This window comes from Nematostella vectensis, chromosome 6 (genome assembly GCF_932526225.1).
Source record: "Nematostella vectensis chromosome 6, jaNemVect1.1, whole genome shotgun sequence".
Taxonomy (NCBI): Eukaryota; Metazoa; Cnidaria; class Anthozoa; order Actiniaria; family Edwardsiidae; genus Nematostella; species Nematostella vectensis.
Window position 1 is genome coordinate 8,385,957 of NC_064039.1, and position 25,881 is coordinate 8,411,837.

Here is a 25,881-nt window from a genome sequence, read left to right on the forward strand (position 1 = left end):
TAGCAGGTTCGATTCAAAGGTGAGCCTCGATGCAACCCTGAAAATGCAAGAGGAACAAACAATATGTAGAAGTTTTTCCGTGAGTTGAATTTGCAAATCATAGCAGCGAAATATATACTTCCTATGTGTTCGGCATATATTCTCCTCGAACTTCTCGCTTCATGGTTATTAACCTAGAGTTTTAATTACTGGTTATAGTACTTATCAGTGACAAAACAGAATATTTTTGAGTTTGAGTGATCGCGTGGAATAAACCAACATCTTTCCCGATGACATCAATCTTTATTTGCCAATGATCGTTATCCTGAAGCACGCATTGCTTGGTCGTTTCTTCGTTACGTTATGTTCTTGTCTTTCTAAATACTGTGGAAACAGTGGCTGAAAAGCTTTCTTCGTATCAGAGGCCTACTAATACGAGTCGTTTCAACAAGTTCGTTACTGTTAAATATGCTGATTACATTTGATTAATTGTACTTTTGTAGTGCTTACTTGTATCTCTGACTCCCCTGTACTCCAGTCTACTGCGAAAGATTGAATTAAACTTATTATTATTGTATTATTATTATTATCATTATTTTTATTATTATCGAGTGTCGGTAGTGAATAATTATGCGTATTATAGTCCTCCAATCAAATCACTAGCAAAACAATGGCGCTGTTTCAAAACAACAACAATCGCTTTGGTTGCCGATGGGACTTTAATATATAAAAACCACAGTGGTCTCTTATCGTTCACATTTATTACAAAAAGATAATTTTTTTACAGCTATATAAATTAGTTGAATACAGTCTACTGTATCTTAAAAGAAAAAGTTAACCGTTACATTCCTAGATGACTACTTAAATTCGTATTCATCATCTGTATACCTTTCTAAACAAAACGAGAGTTTGTTTTAACAGTATGTTTAGCATGTGCTTACAACTACACTTTTACATGTCAGATAATCGACTGAGAAAAATATTTCTTCTATTTTTGGCGAGGTGATGTACGTGTCCCTGTTTGGGTGGACAGGCTGGATGTGAAACAGGTCAATTTTCGACTTTGGTAGATGAGTTCTGTCAAACTATCACACATTTCTTCTAGCGTGAGGAGAACGCCTCTTCTTTGCGGTGGTACACTATTTACATGGAGTCCGATGTTATTGCTCTACAAGCGGGTTTTTTTTTTTACAAGGTTACTTGACCGGGTCACACACCATCATGCGCGGAGCGATACTCATTGACATCAGTTCTTGGAAAAGCAGTTTAGCAGCGTAGGGCATGCGGATCCGGGATACCTGTGGTGTACATAGAACGGCATAATCACTGACCTGACAAATTACGCAAACATTGCGCACTTTGTCCATTCATCTTGATCCAAACGTGGCGGGACGAGGGAAAAAATGATGTTCCAAAGGATTGCTGCTTCCTTTGATTAATCAATGCAATGTGACTGTGGCTCACCATCAGACTGTGACGGTAAAAAAAAATACTGTCTATCATACCTGTGTCTTATTCTTGCATCCTCTGCACTCAAACGTGTTGTTCCTGAGGTTGGCGATGGCAATGAGTCCGCAAAGATTACACACGTGACAGCTGTACGGGTCGGAAACCTCGAACAGACGCTCGTTCAGGAACTGGGCCGAGCCGTGCGCAATCATGCAGTCACGCTCCATCTCACCGAAACGCAGACCGCCATCACTGTCACACAACGAACATGGTCAGCGGTCAGTGTCACGCAATACACGAATGGTGAGTATATCACCGTCTTCGTCAAACCCATGGGCCACTGAATGCCTACGCCAAACCCAATAAACACGTAATGAGTGTCTTACCGTGATCGACCCTCCATGGGCTGTCTGGTCAAGATCTGGAGCGGCCCACGCGCTCGGGAGTGAATCTTGTCATCCACCATGTGCTTAAGACGCTGGTAATACGTAGGCCCAAGGAAGACCTGGGTGTTCAACTTTCGACCCGTGAAGCCACTGTAAAGAACCTGGAGGAGTAGAGAAACATGATCAACAACTACCACAATGCTAGAGGCAGTTTCCTTATAATATGGTTATCCCTCGTTCGTTGATACTTTACCTCATTCCCTCGCAAATGGTAGCCGTAGTCGTTCAGAAGCTGAGAGATTTTCTGCACATTAACAGCGTCGTTGAACGGAGTTGCATCGCCAATCTCGCCCTTGTTAGCAGAAACCTGGCGCAAAGTGAGACAAGACTTTACCACCTAGACATTACCCACGTGATCCTTCAAGACCTTACTCATGTCATCAACCAAACCCTTTTCCCCGTGACCCATTCAACCCTTACCCACATTCCCTATCACTTACCTTGCCCTGTAGGCACTCGATAAGATGACCAATGGTCATACGACTGGGGATAGCGTGAGGATTGATGATCACATCAGGGGAGAGTCCTTCACACGTGAACGGCATGTCCTATCAGAGAAATTATACCAATCAGCAAAATAATGGAATAGTACATTATATGTATTGTGATGAATACAATGTGACACCTCAATAAGTTAACAGAACACAATTTTGTTTGCACTTATGAATCAAATAATGCAGTACTAACCTCTTGTCTGTAGGTAATACCGCATGTTCCCTTCTGCCCGTGACGACTAGCAAACTTATCTCCAATCTGCGGGACTCGCACTGATCTGACCTATAAAGGATGAGATTCAGGTATATAGGTCAAATCCATTGCAACATAACCACCAACAATGCGAGCTTCAATAATGTGTCTATATAGTCGCAACGGAGCCTTATACCTTGATTTTAGTGAACTTGAACCCTTCCTGGTTGATAGTAACCATCACCTACAAATAAACATATAGTCAGTACCAATGGGGCTATCAAGACAAGGGTCGTTTTGATATTGTCTACTGGCCAATTCGTGTGTAATTGTAGGGGTAAGGAGGATAATACCTGGTCTACGATTCCAGTTTCGCTGGGCCGCAGGAAGGTGCTGGCATCTTTCTTGCTGTATTTCCTGGCTGTTCCCTCGAGCTGTACAAAGTCAAGAACAAATGAGCGTTAATAATTTCTGACAAAGATGATGCCACATTGGTATAAAATTAGCGGAATTCCAGGGAGAAAAGAAAGAAAGCCATCGCCTGTTTGATGATACAATACACAGAATAGAGTATTTATGAGGCTGTAGGGGTGGTTTTTGGCCCAGAAGGAGCACTTCTTTAACACTTCGTTACCTCATCATCGTTGTCTGGGAGGGTGACAGTTTTCCCAACAATCACATCATCACCACTGACACGTATTCCCGGTGCTATTAGTCCGTCTTCATCCAACTTGTCGTAGCTGGCATTGCGCATACCTGGTGATTTCAAGCGACAATGAGTCTTTCATACCGCAAATCAGAAAGGACAATAGGCCAAGAGAGCCTCAAATCTGCCAAAAAATAGTTATGGCACTTAAAACAGACAGAAGCTGACCCTGCACAGCATCTCTCGTAGGCTTCTCAAACGTCTCTTCTTGGTCTAACCCTTTCTTAGACTCTTGATCTCGGTACGATCGGTAGAATACAGACCTAAGAGTAAAACACATGTCAACAGCAAGTACAAACAAAAAAAAAAACAGATAGAGGCGCGATTGCTTGGTGATACAGGCTTCGCTTCCTTGAAGACTGTGTATCCCTCATGGCTTGGATGACTACGTTAATGGCGGTCCCGTCTCCCAAAACCTACCTAGCCAATCTGTTATTGTGGGACGTTAAAGAACCACTGAATAAGGCAGAGTCTATCTCCAGTTTTTGTACTTGGTCGCAAAACCAAAAGGGGCGTTAACACTGAAGAAGGCAGAGTCTATCTTCAGTGGCTGTACTTAGTCATATAACCAAAAGGGGCATTAACATACTAACACTCTCTCGTCCGTGTGAACTGCGTGGCAGCACAGTGCGCCTTATTTAGCAGTCCGAATAAGACCCTAATGTCCTGGATAAAGTCGGCCCAGCCCAGCTCCCAGCTTCCTTACTTGTAAAAAGATCTCTGTCAGCGGCTGATGCATATAAATAATCTTGATTAAAACCCACCTGTAAAGACCTCTGTCAATGGCCGATGCATTCATAATAACCGAGTCCTCCTGATTATACCCAGTGTACGATGCAATTGCTACAATGGCATTAATCCCTGAAAGATTGGATACATGTCAGTTTTGTTTGTCTGTTAAATGTATACATACAACCAATATTAAACAATGGTGATTCATACAAAGGGATATAGCCTCAGATGCTCACCCCTTTTACGTAAACTGCTAGCACTGAAAGCTAGAAGAAGATTCCAACACAATCACAATCCTAAATATGGGCCTAGCAAAAGCACTCTACGCCCAAAACACATGCTTAAATACAAAACATGCGCTTAACTGGAAAAAATACAAGACCAAGAACAGGGCGTCACAATAGCTCACTTACCAGCTGGCAGCTCCCTGAATCTCAAGTATTCCATGGAGCGTGTGGTGACTAGCGGCTTTTGAGGATAGTACAGCACATGTGCTAATGTGTCCATGCGCACATGGTAATTTGTGATGTACACGCCCATGGCTTGTTTACCCATAGCAGATTGGTAGGTATTACGTGGAGACTGCAGAGAACAAGGCAATGTCACATCAGAATCTTTCTACCTTCAGTGACTATGTATTATGTGGGGACCTCCGAGAACAAGAACCAAAACAAGTTGGCCACACAAGATCTTTTCTTTTCCCTTAGCCCTTTTGTAACTAATATTTTGTAACTAATGGAGAGTACAGTAAACGTGAATCACAGGGACTCGGAATCATTTGTACTTAACTGCTTTTGAGGAGTTAATAATTGAGGTTCTATAACAGTGCAGTTTACCTGATTGTGATCTGGAAATGGGATGATGGAAGCACACACTCCGAGGATCATGGAAGGGTGGATCTCACAGTGTGTGTAGGTAGAACAGTATGCCTGACCCTTCTCTACCAGCTCATCTGGCGTCATAGCCACCATGACAGTCTCTTCCTCATTCACATCAATGTACTCTACAATGCCATTAGCAACTAGCTCTTGCCAGCTACAAGAAAATTCATGATTTCACATACTGTACTTTTATCAAAATTAAGATAAGTAGACACAGCTTTTCTAAATGCGTAACTGCCTATTCTTGTGTCTTTTGTTTTACACTACATGGCTGCAAAGTCAGCTTATTTAACGTGCATGCAAAACAAACTTTCTTTTTGATAATAAAAACCATCAAATCATTTGATACAGTACAAGGCAAAGATTATGTGAGCAGCCATGTACAAATTATTCTTAAATCATTTACCTGTATTCGTTATACTCTCTTTCTTTCAGCTGGTCGATATGATTTTTTTTCAAAAGAAGTTTCTGATTTTCCACAATCAGAAGAGGTCGACAGATTCTGCCTGCATCCGAGTAGATTCTGATTTCTCGTTCACGGAAATCCCGCACCATAGAAACCTGAGAAAAACATTCAGTAGAGCCAGTTAGTGACATAACAACATTAATGATAACATCTACCACATAAGCCAAATGCCAACTGTCGATTTTACAACCAAAAGATAGCATGGGTCTCATTATAATTAGTAAAAAATGCAATAGAACATGTATGCACCATAAGACAATCAATCAAAAGTCACCAATGTATACACTGGCATTGCAGAAGATTATCTAGAACTCTAACTGTGTTCTCACAATTATCTAACTGTGTTCTCACAGTTAATTAATTTAGTACTCATTAGCACCTGTCAGTCATATGAATATTTTAAGTAATGCCATTTGACATTTGTAGTTTGCACTGAATACGTTTGTAATGCTATCATTAACTAAAGATCCCCCTCTAACCATTTCACAGCACACTGTTTTAATGTGTACATTATTGTACAGAGCCTTTCCCAATCTATGTGAAGCCACACTATGTACCTATGTATTTCCATTTTACCTCAGATACAATGATGTCCATTCGCCTCCTGAGTTTTCTTAGTGTGCTCATAAGTTGATCAGGATCCCGATGGATGCCCACCCAGCAGCCATTCACAAAGATCTTGGTAGAGCTAGAGGATAAAATACATCAAACAAACAGTGAAACTCGTTATTATCTGACTTTCAAATTCCTTTTTTACCACATCAATGTAAAATAAATTATGGCTACATTATCCATAAGTCCTAATAAAAGCAATAAAAAAATAGGAAGTAATCATACCCTGGTTCAAGAGCCTAGAACGTCTCTATTTAATGGCCAGCGAGCTTGAGGTGAGGCTCTGGCCTCTTAAAGCGAAATTTCGACTTATGCCTCACTTCCATGTTAATGTTTTGTGATTAGCATGTGTCAGTTTCACATGACGGTACCTTGGATGAAAACATCTTGCTCAAGAATAGGGTTCACAAGTATGAAAAGCCCATAAAAACCAGAGTTAAAAACAACAAAATTCATCTGAATGAAGAGTTAGTGAAAAGAATCTGCGCATAGAATGAGGTGTGAAATGTGAAACATTTTTTCGGGAAAGCACTCAAAGGAGGAGAAAATCAAGGATAAGCCTGCAGTTATCCTTGGAACGAGTCTATCAAAGAACTCAGGGGAAAAGGGGACAAATGACCAGTACAATCGCTTGCTTGTAATAGTTGAATCCGCTATTGTTGAGGCAAGAGCAAACGCCGGGAATAAGCTGGAAAATCAGTGATTTCCCATTGTAGCAGCCGGTCGACAGGACAGATAAGACATCTCACCACTTGATGAACTCATAAAGAGACCCCTTTTTAAAAGACTTTACATTTTAAATACTGGTAAATCTTGTAAGTACTTACAGACTGCAAAGCTATGATAATTGTGATCAAAATAATCTATCGCTCCTGCTTCATTTGCTTTAATGTTTGTTATTGCGAACAACAACTCTTAAAAAAACGGTTTTAACCTTTTGAACTTGAAGCAAAAACACAATAGAAAACTGTCAGAATTTATTGGTTTCCATGAGCATGCGCAATTGGCCAATCAGCCACCAAATTCAGATTCTGAACCTAGCATAAGTCGAAATAGTGCTTCGAGAGGCCAGAGCCTTGGCCAGTAATAGGTCACTGGCCACTAAATAGGAAGACATCGAGGCTCTGGAACCAGGGTATAGTAATCACTACTTTTAGAGCAAAAAGAACCCAATGGAAAGCAGAATGGGACTAACATATTGAAGGCTGAGGGTGTTATCTACTACTTGGGATTTAAATATTTATGGCTGAGGGTGTTATCTCCTAATTGGGATTTAAATATTTATGGCTGAGGGTGTTAAGCAGCCTACATGCGACTTACGTATTGATGGCTGAGGGTGTTATCTCCTCAAGATTCTCCATGGTCCACTCTTCCATGAACTCAAGAATAGGACTGGGCTGAGAGCCCACGGAAATGTATGCCATCAGGGCGAGATTCTTTACCAGGCCAACAGCATGGCCCTCAGGTGTCTCAGCTGGGCAGATCATTCCCCAATGAGTGTTATGAAGCTGTCTTGGCTTGGCCAGCTTCCCCTCTCGACCAATGGGAGAGTTCAGACGCCTTAGATGGGAGAGTGTGGAAGCAAAGGTGAGTCTGTTCAGCACCTGTGACACACCTGCTCTCGCTTGGTGGGCTTTTTTCTGGTCTCCCCAATTGCCTGTAGCAAGGGAATACCGCAGGCCATCTGTGATAACTTTGGGCTTCAGTGCAAGCTCTATGTTGAAGTCCTGATCAGAACACACAAATTTGATGCATTAGTTGAAGTCCTGATACTAACACACAATTTATATTCATTATGAGCTTGAAATACACCTCTTTTGAGTCTATTTCACCAAATCATACAATCCTTGGAACTCAACAGTTGATGTGTATAGAGTATTATTGCTTTTTTGTTCGCCTTAACATTACAATAGTAGTTCTTTTGAAGAAGTCAAATAATCACATTATCATCTGCCTCGTACCCAGGAATCTCATGTCAGTAAAAAGAAGTGAAAAATATACTAGTGAGCCATGGCAAGGTTTAGCGCTAGCGCAAAGGAACAAGGGAAGGGTCAACAGGAGAAATAAGAAGCCCCGCAGATTCTGTCAGATTTCTGTAACATTGTTCCGATTTCTGGATTTCGAGAGAAAAATCGTTTTGGGATAAATCACTGTTGTTTTTGTTTAGACTTCTGAAATTTTATATATTTGTGTCTTGAAGTACAAAAAATCAAAGAAATGTAGCTTGAAAAGCAGTTTTAAGAGTCAACTCTCCGAGGGAACGTCAGCGATAGCGTAGGAGGGAGGTATTGAAGAACTTGACACATCCTTCCAAGACCTTGATATGGAAGGTAATGCGACTAACATGCTCCCTTCTTTTCTCAAACAATTCTTGAAGGAAGAGCCATGTTTTCCTTACGTGCCGTAGCCGTCTGCTTCCTGCATGTTCTTGTTAACAAAGGTGATTCTGTGTGCGATACGAAAATGATTGCTACTCCGGCTTTCTCGTAAAATTCAGCATTCTCCTTGTAGGAATTGTGACTGAGGACAAGGAGCACAATATCCTAGAACAGCTTGGTGAAAATTTGGCTCCCTTCGCACTTCAATAAAAGCGTGTGGTTTACCATGCATATTTCTGACCTTATTATCTGCCAGCATTTTGTTTTCAGAATCTGCCAGGTGCTTCCCGTTTTTCATTCTACCCCTGTACGCTTAGTCCGGTCACGCTAGTAAGAGCCTGGTTACGAGGCAGCATTATCATTATTATACTATTATTGTTATTACTAGCCAACATGCATAGTAGTTTAGATTATATCATAATTGCAACATGGATCCAAACAACCGCAGTGAATGTAGTATACCTTTCCTCTATCAATGAATTTCTGGGCATACATTCTGACTTCCTTCATCAAGTTTCTGAAAAGCCCCCTGAACAAGAAAGCAAGAAGGGGACCAGCTAGGTCCAGCCTCTTGTTGCCATAGTGATCACGATCATCCAGTTCACGGCGACCAAGTGCAGCCAACAACAGCCGATGTACCATGTATCTAAAGGGAACATTCAGAGACTAGGTGAGTATATCCAGCTAAGAAATGGAAATCAGAGAATCAAATTTACTGCAGTTTTAAATATTATCTGAACTCTCCAACAATTTACAACAGCTATGTAAATCACATTCTGGCTTCCATCACTAAAAATCTTTGGAATGTTTTCATTGGCCAGCACTGAAATGGTTTCCAATCAAAACGCGCCAGTTGTCATTCTGTTAGTGAGAATGATGAAAGACGGTAAGTGGTTTAAGTAGTTGGATTAAATTGACGAGAGTTCACAGAATTTTGTAAATGGCAGATATGGGTTTGAATTGAGATGTCAAAGAGACAGCCAAGAAGTCATGCAATTTTTTCAAGAAAGTTAAGTATTCTTAGCTGCAGTAAGCTACAGTTTGTAAAAAAAACTCCAAGCTTTCAAAGAAGCATAAGAAAGTGAAAAAAAAGTTTACATGTAGAACTTACCCAAGGAAATAAGCCTTTTTTGTCTCACAAAAGTCGCTAACACCGACATGAGGAAGCATTTCTTTCTGCAGAATTTCCTTGGCATATTTGATACGTCGTTCCTTTGTAACACCTGGCCTAGCCCCACGGGAACCAATGAAATTAAGGGCAACATTCTGCTCTTGGATGACAAATGCTTCATCTAGAGATGGTTTTACCTACAAGCAAGAAAAAACTCTTAACATATCATAAGAGATAATTCAAACTTTAAGCCAGAAAAGACTTGAATTCTAATACTGTAGTTAGAATTTCTCTTGGAAATACAGTTAGAAATCCAATAAAATATATATTTTGCTGAAAATGTGGATTACAGTAGCAAAACCTACTGTAATCCACATCAATAACGCAAGAAATTAAAACATACCATTTCCATCATTTCTTGGTCTTCAAAGTCATAAATAATATGCTCCAAAATGTCTCTGTCAGCCACAAATCCTAGAGCCCTGAACACAATCATGATAGGGATCTCCTGCTTGATGTAAGGAAGTGATCCTACAATTCTCTGACCTATCGCACTCCTGCGGCCACCAGAGCTTCCTTTAGCAAGCATAGAGACCCACATGGTGCTAGTTGGCCTGGAAGAATGCTCCAGACATGAGCGAATCTCTGCCGTATACGAGTACTTGGAGTCTTTCTTGGAAAATACATAGACTGTGTTGGTTGCCATCTTCTCCTGGGCAATGAGGACTTTTTCTGATCCATTGATGATAAAGTATCCTCCCGGGTCGAGGGGACACTCGTTCAGTTCTGTTAAATCCCTGTCAAGGAGTCCATTTAGCAGGCAATATGTAGAACGAAGCATGATGGGTATTTTGCCAATAAACATTTTACTGTGAGTTGTGACCTGTGGTTCTTCATTGTCTTTGATTCTTGTTTTTGTGATGTCGACATAAAAGGGTGCAGAATACCTATAATTAACAAGATGTATATAAGGTATACAAGTTATACATATATATATATATATGAAGATATCAAGTTATGTGAAGTCCATCAATTAAGGTTGCACTCAAGAATTAATGTGTCATTGTCTGCAGTGGTTCATGGGTAATGTTAATGGTCAAATCCTTGTTTCTGAAAGCCATGTGAATATTAACAGGTACATAAAAAATATGATATGTTTATTTGATACCGATAATAAAAGCACTGCGATAACAGCATATATGTACATAACAAGTGCTTACGTAAGATTGCGTAGACGTGCTTCATTAGGCATCATTGGACTAGGGGCGCCATCTTTCTCCCAGTGAGTGGGCTTAGACAGGTAAATCTGTTCAAACTTCAGCACAAACCTTGCCTACAATGACATAAATAGGATGATTAGGACTTAACTGGGAACAACACTGTATTTAGTTAGGCCAACGACAAAATGAGATGCCCCAATACTGGGTTTCCTGTGCCTAACAAATGACTCTAGCTAAAATTATGTGTCGTACACACATAGCTGTCAACTCACCCCCTTTAGGCGGGTGTCACAAGATTGTGGACCTCATCACAAGGGGTGTCTACAAAACGAAGACCTAAAACCTAATACCTAAAACCTGTGACCCCAAAAGCTACGACCCCTAAAGCTGCGACCCCCCAAAAATTTCAGTTATTATTTAGTCTACCTTGTTCCCAAATGGCTACACAGCGCGAAAGTTTCATATGGAATCAGTGATCCTAATGAGGTAATTCAGCGAATTTTGTTGTGCTTTTCATGGACGAAATATTCTCATGTGCACGCCAATAAACTATTTTTAATTGTCGTTTATTTGTCCCATTAAAAATTGTAGTTTCACACATTTTTCAGACAAGCTCCTTTGCCCGAAAAATTATCCCCAAAACTCTCCCTGTAACCTAACAGACCCGGCAATCACCGGTAATTTATAAAAATGCCCTCAGAATAGTTTTCGAACTTCCTGGCGAGGAAGAGTGTTTATCAAAAAAAAGCTTTTGCGCAGCGTGCCGATGCGGGTTCCAGACAAGTAAATTATAATTTTTAAAGTTTATGAATAGATTGGCTAAATAGTTATTGAAATCCTAGTTTTGTCGATGTCTGTAGACAACTTGTACCCCAAACAATTGCTGTGGCATCAACATTTTTCGAAAGAAAGACAAAAAACAAGTAAATATAGTCTTATTTTGTAAAAAAACTAATAATTTCGCAAAGCTCTATATCTTTATGCGCACTGTGACAGCTAAATGTCAAATCATTTTACAGAGATGAAACCTGATTGGATGTAAGCCTTGATTGGCCCACTTATCACCGGGCAGTGGAATGGTTTTCTCTGTGATGAAAACTTCTACAACTCAACACAACTAGAACATGGAGAGATTTCCCGTATAAAGTTAGCGGGCAATTAAGATTTTGGAAGAAACACCCGAAAATGTTTACCGGGTGACATTCCGGTTTCTGAGTATATCGGGGTTTTAAGAAACGACCACCTGGAAACACAAGTAGTTCCCTTTTCCCAATTTAAAAAAAAACAAATTGAATAAGCTTATTATCTCATAAGGATCACTGATTCCACGTGAAACTTCCACACTGTGTAGCCCTTTTGGCAAACAAGGTAGGCTAAAAATAACGGCAAAACTTTGGGGGTCGTAGCTTTTGGGGTCGTTGCTTTTGGGGTCACAGGTTTTAGGTTTTAGGTCTTCGTTTTATAGACACCCTCATCACAAGCCTGTTTTTTTTTTTTGTGAGAATGTTCATACATTCTCTGTATTCACCAACACAGTACTTACAGGAATCTCTGTGTCTGATGTCATATGCTGTGATTCGGCTTGTAGGTCGATTTCTGGTGAATCCTCAACGATTCTTTGGACAGACATCTGTATGAATTCGTCGAACGAATCCAACTGTTGCCGTACGAGACCTTTCTCGTCGAAATACGAGCTGATAACAATCCAGCAAGCTTCTTGCCATAAATCTGGAGTAATATCCTCGCCTTCATCCTCCCCATATCCAGCATCTAAGAAAATCGAACATTATCATCTTATTCTTTTTAACAAAGTTCGAAAGTTTTGATGGCGGGCATACGAGTTGTCAAAATAACATGCAAAACTTTTTTCTAAAAACTTACCATCATCGTGATCGTAGACATTACTCATTTTGTATAGTCAATCTATGATTATTTAGGGTGATATAATTAAAGTTTCCAAAACAGTAGTTGTCTGAAGACGCTCGATGGAATTGGATTTATTTCCACAGAATCCCTCATCGACTGCTGGGATCAGCCATTACTGCTGAGCCAGCTCGTCCCAGGCTATCCAAAGGAGTTTTGTACTCCCTGTTATACCAAAGGGTGACCATGCTAGATAAAAAATCGTTTTTTATTTTAATAATTGGGAATATAAGTTTAGGAAAAAATCCACAGATTTCGACTTCCTTGTGTAATTTTGGCCAGCGTTTATAGTGACCGTACCAAGATGATCATTTCTTGTAATATGTCTACTTTTTTTATCTTTATTCGTTTTCTTTCTATGAATAGTGGATGAAAACCTGCTCACTGCTTCTAAGTAATAAATAAAACACAATTATCTGTTCCTGAAGCTTAAATGATGCAAAATGAATTATATGAAATATTTTCTTTGTCATCATTGCACATTTGAGGGCATCTCCTCTCGCAAAGCATCACGGGGGCCGCATTGTAAAGAGACGCGATCGAACGCCATAACACCACAACAAAATGTGCTAACTCGTGTTTCGTCGTGATGGCCTGTTAGCGATCTAAAACATTCAGCACTTCACTAATACCAGGTAAGCAGCTATCATAATTCATAGTGCTGATGGTTTCGTCGCATGGCTTAGCGTTTTGGTTATGAATTTGTTTCTCGAATTCATCGGATCTCTCCCTCTTGGGTTTCGATGGTAACGCTTCGCCGACCAAATCATTTCTTGTAACGAATCTTTGCACTTAGTCTAATTTGTTGTATGGTTACTATTACTATCATGATAGACTTGTGAATAAACTCAGTGTTGCCGTTGCCTTCTAGTTTATCGGAAATGCGGTAATAAGTCAATTATCAAGGTTTTGCTGTCATATTTTTGCCACAACACTTGTCTTCTAAATGGGTTTACCACGCACTAATACTTCTTTTTGTTTGTTTTCTTTTCTTCTTCATTGGGGAAACCTCGAAAATTCTGTGTTCTAATAAGAATTCTCGATGTTATGAATATGATATTGTGAACTTCTGATCTTCTGGGGTATAATCCTAAATTGATACGTCATTTCAAAATCTCTCTTATCGGCATTGTCTTTTGTTCTTGATGGTGTCGTTCGCGGTGTGAGGAAGTGTTCTTTGGGTTTCGATAAATCTGAACTCTTTATTCGAAGAATCCCTTATTTCGTTTCCTGAACCTCGTAATTGCTTGGGTAAAACTTTTTGACTTTTTTTTAACGATAAAGACAAATGACTTTAGATTTGAGGCCATTGTTTTCTTGTGAATGGGGGTAGCGATTCCTTGTCAAACCATTTCGATACCAACAGCTAATGATTACTTTCACATCTGTTGCGATTTTTAGACCTATAATCTAGCATCAGGTAAGATATGAAATGTGCTAGATATTAGTTACATCTCCAGGTTTTGACGCGCAGAAGCATGTAAAAAATAATTAGTCCCGTTTTGATTTATACTTAAAGTTTGTATTTTGTGACCGATGTTTTTTTTTTCGCATGGCCTATCTCTTTTTTTTTCAGTTTAACTGCATTTGTAGGTATGTTTAAATTCGTTTCAAGTCTAACTGTTTTCTTGTCAACACAACTAAAGTGGCTGTAAAGCCCTCTTCAAACCGATTGCTTAGTTACACAGGCATGTAGCAGGATGAATAGCGTCTAGTGACTTACTATGACATTTCTATTTATCATCCTATTACCCGTTATCTAAATGTACCGTATTGCATAAACTATATTTTTTTCGTAAGTTCTATACAATCTTATTTGTAACTGGTAGGAAACTCACTACCTTTACTTCCATGGCTTGATTTCTTACTTGACAAATTTTTGCTGACATCGCTTTTAACGCTCTATGTTCAAGGATGCAAATTTCCCTGGGGGGGGGGTCTTCAAGGTAAAAATGGTAGGGATGCTGGTTGAAAAATTCGAAAAATGCCCCTAAAAATACCAGCACGACCAAAATTTGCTACCCTAAACAATACCTCAGGAGCATTTCTAAGAGAAAAGCCTATTTTTTTTCTTGGATACCCCCTAAAAAATACCTGAGGCCCGATTTTGACCCCTAAAAAATATGACAAGGATCCCTATCAAGTCCACATGGGAAGAAACCCCCCGGGCAAATTTCAGATTTCACAGTTTAATGATTGGGGAGCAAGATAAATAATGTTTTTAAATTCCAAAAATATATATTTTGTTTTAAATGTGTTTTGATCAAACAATTGTTTTGAGCCAGCAGTCGCTTTATACTACGATTTTGCTGACAGCCATCTTGGATATGGAGCCTAGTCCCTAACGTTAAAGGATATCAAATGTCTCCCGCGTGCTCACCCCAGGCTTTTTTAGACCATTTAGAAAAAACGACAGCCATTGATTGATATGCTTCAAACTTGAAACATGTGTAATAATAAATATAAAATGATTAGATGCAGTATATACAGGTCCATACCCAGGGCTATTTGTAGACAAAACTATAAAGCATAAGCTAGATCACTCTGGTATGTCATCAATTCATAAGTCAGACTTTTTTGTAACCTCTTTGTTATATTACAGGGGTGGTCAAATTTTTATCAGACAACAATCCCCCCCCTTTTCGGATTTTGCCCCCCCCCCTTAAGAAAAATCCTAAGTGCAGGCCTGACATACTACTTTTTCACATGTCAATAATGTCTGATCATTTCTTAATTGTTGCAGAATGATTAACCAGTGCGACACACACTTTTGACACCATGGGGCATTCAGCAAGCATAGCTAAGAAATACCAGGCACCAAAACAACATGTTGATGATACTAATGATGCGGTTGACTCCTTAGCAACTGTCTCCAGCTTCAGACCAACAAGCCCTGATGCCCACAATGATGCTAGACAGTTTATCCTTACCCCACCACAACAGCCACATAGACTGAAGACACAAAACAATTATGGTTACCCAGTATACGGGTCTCTACCTCTAGGATACAGGACTCATTCGCTTGGCAATAGATCTGCCTACTCAAATACCACGCTAGGGTATCCACATGGTGGGGTATACCCATATGCCACAATAGGCAGCACACCATTTCGCTCTATGCATGAGGTGCGGCACTACCTGGCCGGGCACCCTGATTTACTTTCTGGAAAAAGGGTGAAGAATGGCTACAAAAACCACCCATTTCATGATATTGAGGAACAACAGAAGCAAATCAAAACCAAGCAGAAAGTTTACCTAGGGCTTTTGGATCCCCCTGTTGTTTACGGTTACGGTGTAGACAGGGAAAAGGAAAAGCAACTTAAGGTCAAACAGAAGTTGTATCTCCAGTTAGTTACCCCAACTGTTAATAACATTGAATATTACATGCCAGAAAAACGCTCAAGAGTGCCTCTAAGAAATGAAGAAATGGTGGTGGTAAGAAAAGATGATTCCATAAAGAATCTTCCTCAAGAGAAAAGTTGCACACCTCTTCCCGTAATTAGAGGCAAGCAAGCTGTTCTACCAGAAATAGCAATTAAGAGTTCCCTGAAACAGCCCCCACAGCAAATGCAGGTGAGACGGGAACCCGCAAATGGTGGAAGCATAAATGGCATATCTCAAATTAATGCCCTGCAGAGTATTACACCGCAAGGAGCCATCCCTAGAAGACGTGTTAATGAATACACCGAAATGAACACTCCTGGTCTAGCAAGATCCGGAAAATCTCAGAAACAGAGAAAACATGAAGACATAGATGAGATGGAGGTCATTCGTAAGTACAACAGCCTTGGCAAGTCTTCTGCCAAACCAGAACCAAGTGATGACGTTGTGTTCACATATGATGTGGAGGAGTTAGGGTTAAAAAAGAAAACTGCCAGTAGAGAAAATGTTGCTCCACTTTACCTCAAGAAATCTCTGGCCTACAACCCTAGGCAGAATGGGAATAGAGACATCCTATCTGACCCATTGTGAATGTGAATATGATAGTAGTTTTTATACATTAGTTGTGCTAAGAAAAGTAATTTCATTTTTTTAGAAATAGAAAAGAAAAGAAAAAAGTTTTTTTTTCAAGTTTATCTTGGTTTAAATGAAGGTTCACTATCAAACATATTTTTATCAGTTACAGCTGCATTACTTTATGATTAGCAAGTAATTTCCATTAATAACAGAAATAGCTGGCTATTAGAGGCACTAAAGTATATTCTACTGTATATTCACTCATCCAGTACTAAAGCTTAGCAGCCGATGATTGTTCTGTGTTTTTCAGCCAACGAAGGTAAACCATGATCCCAAGTCAGTTACTGAAATTTTTAATGTCTACTTAAAAATTCAATTGTTGAATTGATATTTCTTTAGATTCATTTGAAGATTCCTTCTTTGGTATTATGTTTTTTTTTATGATAAGGAATTTGGTTTGCCGATTTTTTTAAAATTGAAGACAGCACATATATACTGATATCAGACTGATATAATATCGTGTAAAAAATCACGTGCTCGATGTGTACCATATTTTTATACCGAAATGAAGCTGTATAAAGCAAGCATGTAACCAAATAGTTAGATCATACCATAAAATATACTGTTTATTTGTCATTATTTTAATTATGTTGTTTTTAATTGATGTATGTAAGGTTTAATCATGGGTTTGGTTTGGTCATGAGTGAGGTTTAACCCATTTACTCTTGAGTACTTTTGAGCAAAATTGTGAGAAAAACAGACTGCAGACAGAAACCTTCCACCCTTATTTCAAGTCCCAACTGTTACATCCTGTTGCTGACAACAGTTTCGCCTGAATTTGCTTAAAAAAATAACAGTATTTTTACATCTGGAGAGTGCCTGGGACATTATTAGCCTACCCAACATTTTTGCTGAGCGTCACTGGGCGAGAGAAGTTTGGAGGCTCTGGTACCCTGGGTATGAGTGACCTCATACTCACCAGTGTGGAACATTTTTGCCACCCAACCTTATTCAAAAATTGGTTCGAGGCTTATTGTGGGTTCCTTGGACCTGGGAATGTTTTATTGGCTTTGGGGCAAAGATCATACAAAAACTGTGATGAGATTGGGGGAGGAGTTTGCCCTCCTCTGTCAAAGGGTTTATAAGACTCCCATGATACAGTGCAGGCATGTAAAGGGGCCTGAACATGGCAACTCTCTTGTAATGCAGGTGTTAGCGTTAATAATTGTGGTTGATTGCTGCAATAGGACCCGATGGAGCGGAATAACGGTATCTTTGACATAATCTGTACTTGTTTGTTGGGCTAGAAACTAAGATCTTGACGGGGTAAAAGGGTTAGGAACTAAGAACTTGACGGGGTAAAAGGGTTAGGAACTAAGAACTTGACGGGGTAAAAGGGCTAGGAACTAAGATCTTGACGGGGTAAAAGGGATAGGAATTAAGAACATGACAGGGGCTAGTACTAGGAATTTTGGGTGAAGTTACCCTGACTAAAGGCTCAAAGCGTCACTTCCAAAGTTCTACGAAGCTTGGAGCCTCTGCCAAAAAAAAGGGTTGGGTAGTAAGATATTGACTAAAATCATTTCTTGAGTTCTTTATTTCAACTGATACAGTCAAAATCGAAGCCAATTTTTTTCTACTTGGTGAGCGGCGATTCCCAAATTTCTGCAACAATAAAGAAAACAAGTTAGATAACTTGAATGTCCAAATGAAGTTTCCAGATTTGACTGAAGAGCCATTAAGATCTCTTTTCCCCTTCTCTTTTACCTTTAATGTTATTCCTCAATTTCTCCTGGCTTGGGGCCTTTTGGGTTTGGCCTATTATTCGAATCTGCAAACGAGACAGATAACTTATGAAAGGGAGTAATCGTAAGATATAAGAAAAAAAATCGAAGATATAAAGAATGCGAGTGTACCTCCGCCGTCCTCATCCTCGTCATTGACGGGCTGAAGTTCACTGTCGCCTTGAGCTAAGGAGAAAACGCAAAATGAGTATGTCAAAACTAGGAACAACATCCATGCGTGGATATGATCACTAACTCTTTAGTGTTTAAGCAATTGCGCAAAAGTGAAAATAAGAGATTTTTCACGGAAATTTCGTCGATAGTTCTTTTATCTTGTCTTTAATCTTGCTTTAACACAGCCATTTGTGCAGTGGGTGGTCTTACCATTGCACTTGTACATCAGCTTCGTCTGACGAATGTCGCCGGCGCTCAAACCAATCCTGACCTATTCTGGCGCCTTTTTCTCTTGGCTCTATAACAACGGCGTACAACTTGTTTTGACCTTGGTACTTTGAGTAGTGCATAATGCTACGATAGTCTCGCCCCATGTAAGGTAATCCAAGAGGCTTCCGGATTCTGGATTCCAGGCTCTGGATTCCGGATTCCGACCCTTGGATTCCGGATTCCAGGCACAACTTATATTCCGGATTCCTACAAAATATTAATGACATTCTATTAATATATAGTATATAATGTACTCTTACTAGTGTTCTTAAGAATGTAAGAATTCTGCCAATTGAAGATAATTAGACCGGAAAAAGTTGTACAATGATCGACAATGAGTTTTCAATCAATTATGCTAAACACTAACCAGACACACCTCCTCATTAGAAATGCAAATAACAGAATAAAGGCAAGGGCTTGAGGAATATCGTGGCACTTTACTCGGCTACTCAATCTTCATCTTCGCTTGTGTGGTCATTGTGGGATTTTTTTAAAGTCATTAATTTGAATGAAAAGTATGGATTCCGGATTTCGAAACTATTTGGATTCTGGATTCCAGACTGTGGATTCCGAATTCCAATCTCTGGATTCCGGATTCCAAGGGCCCTAAAAACCTGGATTCCGGATTGTGGATTACCTTACATGGGGCGAATAGTCGTAAAGCTGGCCGCGAGAATCGTAATTTTGTTGAAGTTACTTTTGAATCCTAAACAATACGAGTTCTGGTTTAGACGTTTTCAAACAAATACAACTATTTCAAATAAGGTTTGGACTCAATTATTACTGTCACCCCGCTACGGCGAAAACTTGCTTGTTTCACAAGAGTTACTCACCCTTTTGGATGTTCGTGAAGTGGATACCCACAAACTTGTCTCGGTCAGGTCGAGAATGCTCGTGGAAAAAGCCGATAGTCATTGAATGAAAGAGATAGAAGCGGGAGAAGGGGGGAGGGGGGAGGGGGGTAAGGAGAGCTAATAAAAAAGGCAGTATGAAGGGAGAGGTCTTACTTAGCTGCAATGAAAAATAGAGATAAATGAACGACAATATAGAAAAGGGAGGACCTACTTGCGTGTGCTACCAATAGAGGACTTACTTGCGTGTGCTACCAATAGATGACTTACTCGCGTGTGCTACCAATAGAAGACTTACTTGCGTGTGCTGCCAATATAGGACTTACTTACGTGTGCTACCAATAGAGGACGTACTCGCGTGTGCTACAAATATTGGAGACTTACTTGCGTGTGCTACAAATAGAGGACTTACTTGCGTGTGCTACCAATGAAGGACTTACTTGCGTGAGCTACTATAGAGAACTTACTTGTATGTGCTACAAATATTGGATACTTACTTGCGTTTGCTACCAATAGATGACTTATTTGCGTGTGCTACAAATATTGGAGACTTACTTGCGTGTGCTACCAATATAGGACTTACTTGCGTGTGCTACCAATAGTGGACTTACTTGCGTGTGCTACCAATATAGGACTTACTTGCGTTTGCTACCAATATAGGACTTACTTGCGTGTGCTACCAATAGTGGACTTACTTGCGTGTGTTACCAATACAGGACTTACTTGCGTGTGCTACCAATAGTGGACTTACTTGCGTGTGCTACCAATAGAGGACTTACTTGCGTGTGCTACCAATAGAGGACTTACTTGCGTGTGCTACCAATAAAAGACTTACTTGCGTGTGCTACCAATAGTGGACTTACTTGCGTGTGCTACCAATAGTGGACTTACTTGCGTGTGCTACCAATAGTGGACTTACTTGCGTGTGTTACCAATAGAGGACTTACTTGCGTGTGCTACCAATAGAGGACTTACTTGCGTGTGCTACCAATACAAGACTTACTTGCGTGTGCTACCAATAGAGGACTTACTTGCGTGTGCTACCAATACAAGACTTACTTGCGTGTGCTACCAATACAAGACTTACTTGCGTGTGCTACCAATAGAGGACTTACTTGCGTGTGCTACCAATACAAGACTTACTTGCGTGTGCTACCAATAATGGACTTACTTGCGTTTGCTACCAATAGAGGACTTACTTGCGTGTGCTACCAATAGAGGACTTGCTTGCGTGTGCTACCAATAGAGGACTTACTTTCGTGCGCTACCAATAGAGACCTTCTGTCTCGCTTTTCTGGTGTAACCAGCTTGGGCTCTGCACCACCTGTATAAACAGAATAAGATTCGTAATTTCGATGCATGATCTTTGGCATCTTAACGGGATGGCGTAGGTAGTTGTGATTTATACCTACCCATCATATTGAAACTCGATGTATGCGCGTTCTCTTTTTCGTGGGCTGAACTTCAAACAGGTCTTGGACATCCAGTGGCTCATCGCCTTTTTAGCCATGTTTTTTCCGGCTCGGTCTAATACAAAGAGCACGAATTGTTATAGCTAGGTAAGGAAATGACTAAATAGTTAAAGTAATAATGATAAATTTCGGGAAAGTAATCAACCATCTTGCAGGTGGAACGCTGGATTACCGGAGCGCATGTATGACATTCTAAAACAAGTATTCATGCCGCAGGTAGCCGCTTTTTGAGGAGTAAGCAAAACCCTGAAAAAACCCTCTGAGCAAAGACGAGAACCAACTAACTCAACCTACGATAAAATATAAATAAATAAAATAAAATAAACATAAAAACCTCCCCATGGTATAAAGGTAATGCCAATGTGGGGGTAGACACACAAACACAAACTTACAGACAGACACACAGCTTTTACTCTCACCAATATCGTCGCTGAAGGTGTAAGGGATTTTTCCCTGAGTCCAAAGGTAGCGGTCCCTTAAGGCCGCACGCCGAACCCGTCCATTCTGGTGCGCAAGATAAGCCTCTTTTTTGCTCCTTGGTCATCAGCATGTCATCTTCAACAAGCTCTAATTTATCAAAAGGCTTGCCTGGAGGACACACATATAGCGTCAATTTTTTTTTTTTCATTTTATTAAAGCTAACCACGGTATAGAGAATACTAAAGATAATTTGGATTCAATGACGGCAAATTTGGTACTGATTTGTAGTATTTTAGTGTTTCATATTCGCTAATTCCGACAAACCGTTTTCTGTAAAAGGGCCACTTCTGCGGAGGCATTTTACCGGGAAGAAAGTATTCAAAAAAAAGTATCCAATAAAATGAGATTGCGTGGAGTGATGTTAGAAGTTTTGATTTTTTTAAAAAAATATGAAATACATTATAAGTACCTTCTGCCAGGCAGAGCAAAGCAGAGCAGACACCAAAACTCCAGCGAATATGAATCCTTTCATGATAACTGGAAGGAAAAAGAAGGGCAGCTTCTCTCACTGCGACTTTCAGAGCTAATTGAAGCCAACCTGTATTTTTGCTAGAGTAATAGAAGGTTACCTAAGGGATTGGATAAGAATAATAGATAGACATTTAACCATCTTGCAGGTGGAACGCTGTATTACGGGAGCAAATATATAACGGGGTCGCGTCTAAGGCATGGAATGGCGCCTCAGGCAGCAAAACCCGGAGAAAAAACAAAGACGTGAACCAACTAACTCAACGAAACGCACGACGAAGTCTTTCAGCATGCAGTATTTATGTAGCCGCAAATAAACGGGCAATAGTCTAAGTGACTCCCTTAAAACTTCCATTTTATGGTTGAAATATCAATATATTGGACGGTTCTCCTAATGTTTGCGACAGGTGGATTTCAGGAAGGGGCGTTTTACCTTTTTAAGTTTGAACCATGAAATATCAAGAGGCTGTGCATCACTCTAAGGAAATTGCATTGCTATATCGAGAATATCATTCGTTAAATCGATATTATTTTCCATATATTTGATAGTTTGCGGGATCTGAAACCTATAGTATTCTGCTATAGTTTAGTCGTTTTGGGAGCCCTGTGTTATGTTTGGTTACCCTGTGTACCTCCGGGACTTGAGGGATCCGCCATCTTGGATTAAAAACGTTGTTGGTGTTAAACTTTGTGAGCTAATTTATCTCACAAAATCTATATCATAATATTGAGAGTATTGCTGTATCGAGGTTCCTCTGTACCACGTATCATTGGTATTTTATATTCAATTCCACGAGAGTGGAAGTGCCATTTTCCCGAACCTGAGTCAAAAAATCGGCTATAATATAGGCTCCGAGCTATGACATTACGTTTGGGGATATTTTGAGCAAGTCGGCCATGTTGGGAACATAATCTGAATCATTTATTTTTTCAAATTTCAAAATCAGGTTGACAGACTAGTCAGATTAATAAGTATCCATGGAAATGAAAATTAAGCAAGCCACTTGAAAAATAAGAGACTCATTTTATTTCACTTTACAAGACGCTTTATTGGCCATTTCGATTTTCAAAAATATGAAACAGAACTTAGAAAATACAATATATACAATGTCAGAAAATACACTATCTATAAGAGTCTTTTAGGAGCTTTATTGCGCGAGTTATACGAGCGCTTCCTAATCCTGCCGCCCGTGTGCTGAATGCTGAAGGGTTTCAAGGTTGATGTGGCGGGTAAACCTAGCCTCCATACCCCCTAGCATATTCTAAGACCCCCTTGCATATTCTAAGACCCCCTAGCATATTCCAAGACCCCCCAGCATATTCCAAGACCCCCTAGCATATTCCAAGACCCTTCAGCATATTCCAAGACCCCTAGCATATTCTAAGACCCCCTAGCATATTCCAAGACCCCCCAGCATATTCCAAGACCCCCTAGCATATTCCAAGACCCCTCAGCATATTCCAAGACCCCTAGCATATTCCAAGACCCCCTGGCATATTCCAAGACCCCCTGGTATATTCCAAGACCCCCTAGCATATTCCAAGACCCCCTAGCATATTTCAAGACCCCTTAGCATATTCCAAGACCCCTAGCATATTCCATGACCCCCTAGCATATTCGAAGACCCCATAGCATTTTCCAAGACCCCCTGGCATATTCCAAGCCCCCCTAGCATATTCTAAACCACCCTCGTATATTTCAAGATCCCCTGATAAATTCTACGACCCTCTAGCATATTCCAAGACCCCTCAGCATATTCCAAGACCCCCTAGCATATTCCAAAACCTCAGGTGTATTGTATTCATTGTTCTGGTACGAGATCGCGACAGTTTGGGCTTTTTGATTCTATTCCAAGACCCCCTGGAATATAGCAAGACCCCCTGGCATATTCCAAGACCCCTTGGCATATTCCAAGACCCCTAGCATATTCTAAGTCCCCCTGGCATATTCCAAGACCCCCTAGCATATTCCAAGTCCCCCTGGCATATTCCAAGACCCCCTAGCATATTCCAAGTTCCTCTAGCATATTCCAAGACCCCCTGGAATATAGCAAGACCCCCTGGCATATTCCAAGACCCCTTGGCATATTGCAAGACCCCCTGTCATATCCCAAGACCTACTGGCATATTTCAAGACCACTATACTATAATTACCACTCCCCCATCCGATTCAGTTTCTTTTGCTCCGACGAAGAGCTAACGCTTGAAACGTCAGCGCAGCTTCTCTGCTTCAAATAGGCGTTTAACATACATTTTCAACCTTGTGTTAATTTATACCTTGTCTACACCAAGCCTACGCAGACCATTTAGTTTTTCTACAGCTTGTCTGTAGTCTTAGGATTATATCACATAAGAACTTGACTGGGTTAAAGGGCTATGAACTAAGAATTAAATGGGGTGAAAGTGTTAGGAACTAAGAACTTGACGGGGTAAAGGACCAGAAGAACTAAGAACTTGACATTGTAAAATGGTTAGGAACTAAGAACTTGGACGGGGTAAAAGTCCAGTCAATCTACTTCAAAAAAGGGGTTAACAAAGGGCTTTCTTGCACAGAAAGTATCCCTCAGACTATAACGTACTAAAAGTCTAAACAAAACGGAGCACGCAAACACCACGAAAAACGGGATCGAATTTCCCCATACAAGGCTTGTATAAAAAACCATAGGGTTCCCAAGTCATGAAAATAACGAAAAAATACATACTTTAGAAAAAAGGAATTTATACCACTATAGAATACTAGAGATATATATTAGGATAAAAAAATAACGTTATTTGAATTGTTTCAAATTTAGTTATTTTGGGTAAAATGCACAGATTTTTTAGCTATCCTTGTCACCACCACTTTGATCTTGCAGACATTTCGTTATCATAAATGACTATACGTGATGGAAACAGGTTCAGTGCTTAATGCCTCTCAATAATCATGTCATTGATTCAGTATAAATCAAAAAAGTATATGGACACATTATATATGATTATATATTATATTATTTATTATATTATGGTATATAATGTATATAATGATTCTGATTATATAAATTATATAATCACTCTTATGCGGTATTGTTTTTTCTGTGAAAATGGATTCTTTAATGTCGGAAGTTTTCATAATTTCTTTTAAATTAAGACCCGATTGAGAGGGAATTGTTACACGATGAACCTTTGCATTGGCCGTAGGGCGAACACGCTAGATTGTTCATGCGGCAGGAGCACTAAACGTGCTGCTGTCAGAAGGTTTCTCAAGATCTGTTAAGGGCTCACCCTTTCGTTGACCAACATCTAGGCTCAGACTTCAGACCGCCTTTCTATCGCCTCTCCATTGGTTGACTTGATAGAATACTGGAACTTGGAACTGTGGAACGTGGCTGCTGCTGGAGTTGGGGAAATATTTTGTTCTCTCTTAGCTCGTGCGCGGATGTAGGTTGTTTCACAACCAAGAAGCGCATGGATAAAAAGCAAAAAATAATAATATAAATTTAGGCATTGCCTAAAAGCGGAGCTCCAAACGACCAAATCTTGCTTAATGAAATATTTATTTTTTATTTTGATGACGTCAGCATATTCTTTATTCTAGTGACGTCCTCGATGACGTCACAAATCACGAGTTCATATTTTTGCACCCCCCTTGACACAAACATGACACCTGCCAAGTTTGGTTGTGAAACAATGTTTTTTTCAAGAGATATGAATGTTTTGCTGTTAATCACGTTTTTTTTGCTTCAAGTGAGGTAATCGATGACGTCACACAACACGTGACCATATTGTTGCATCCCCCTTGACACCTACATGACACATACCGAGTTTGGTTGCCATACGATGTTTCCTTCGTGAAATA

General features: G+C 40.0%; 2 protein-coding genes and 1 pseudogene across 2 annotated transcripts; 1 reads left to right on the top strand and 2 right to left on the bottom strand.

Annotated features, from left to right (window-relative positions):
• Positions 1-721: 721 nt before the first annotated feature.
• LOC5508352 (DNA-directed RNA polymerase II subunit RPB2) lies at positions 722-12,733 on the bottom strand. Its single transcript, XM_001628910.3, has 22 exons — positions 12,549-12,733; positions 12,211-12,437; positions 10,668-10,780; positions 9,851-10,394; positions 9,448-9,644; positions 8,799-8,982; positions 7,279-7,685; positions 5,923-6,034; positions 5,287-5,441; positions 4,836-5,034; positions 4,413-4,581; positions 4,032-4,128; positions 3,436-3,530; positions 3,196-3,317; positions 2,915-2,995; positions 2,758-2,805; positions 2,562-2,651; positions 2,315-2,422; positions 2,068-2,181; positions 1,815-1,975; positions 1,485-1,680; positions 722-1,277 (listed from the first exon to the last, which is right to left on the bottom strand). Exons 1-22 carry the CDS (start codon positions 12,574-12,576, stop codon positions 1,176-1,178), a joined length of 3,549 nt encoding a protein of 1,182 aa, XP_001628960.1. The 5' UTR covers positions 12,577-12,733; the 3' UTR covers positions 722-1,175.
• Positions 12,734-13,087: 354 nt separating this feature from the next.
• On the top strand, positions 13,088-17,186 carry LOC5508353. The gene is made up of 2 exons (XM_001628888.3): positions 13,088-13,225; positions 15,334-17,186. The coding sequence occupies exon 2, from the start codon at positions 15,369-15,371 to the stop codon at positions 16,560-16,562; it is 1,194 nt and encodes a 397-aa protein (XP_001628938.2). The 5' UTR covers positions 13,088-13,225; positions 15,334-15,368; the 3' UTR covers positions 16,563-17,186.
• Positions 17,187-18,322: 1,136 nt separating this feature from the next.
• LOC5508354 lies at positions 18,323-22,050 on the bottom strand (annotated as a pseudogene).
• Positions 22,051-25,881: the final 3,831 nt, after the last annotated feature.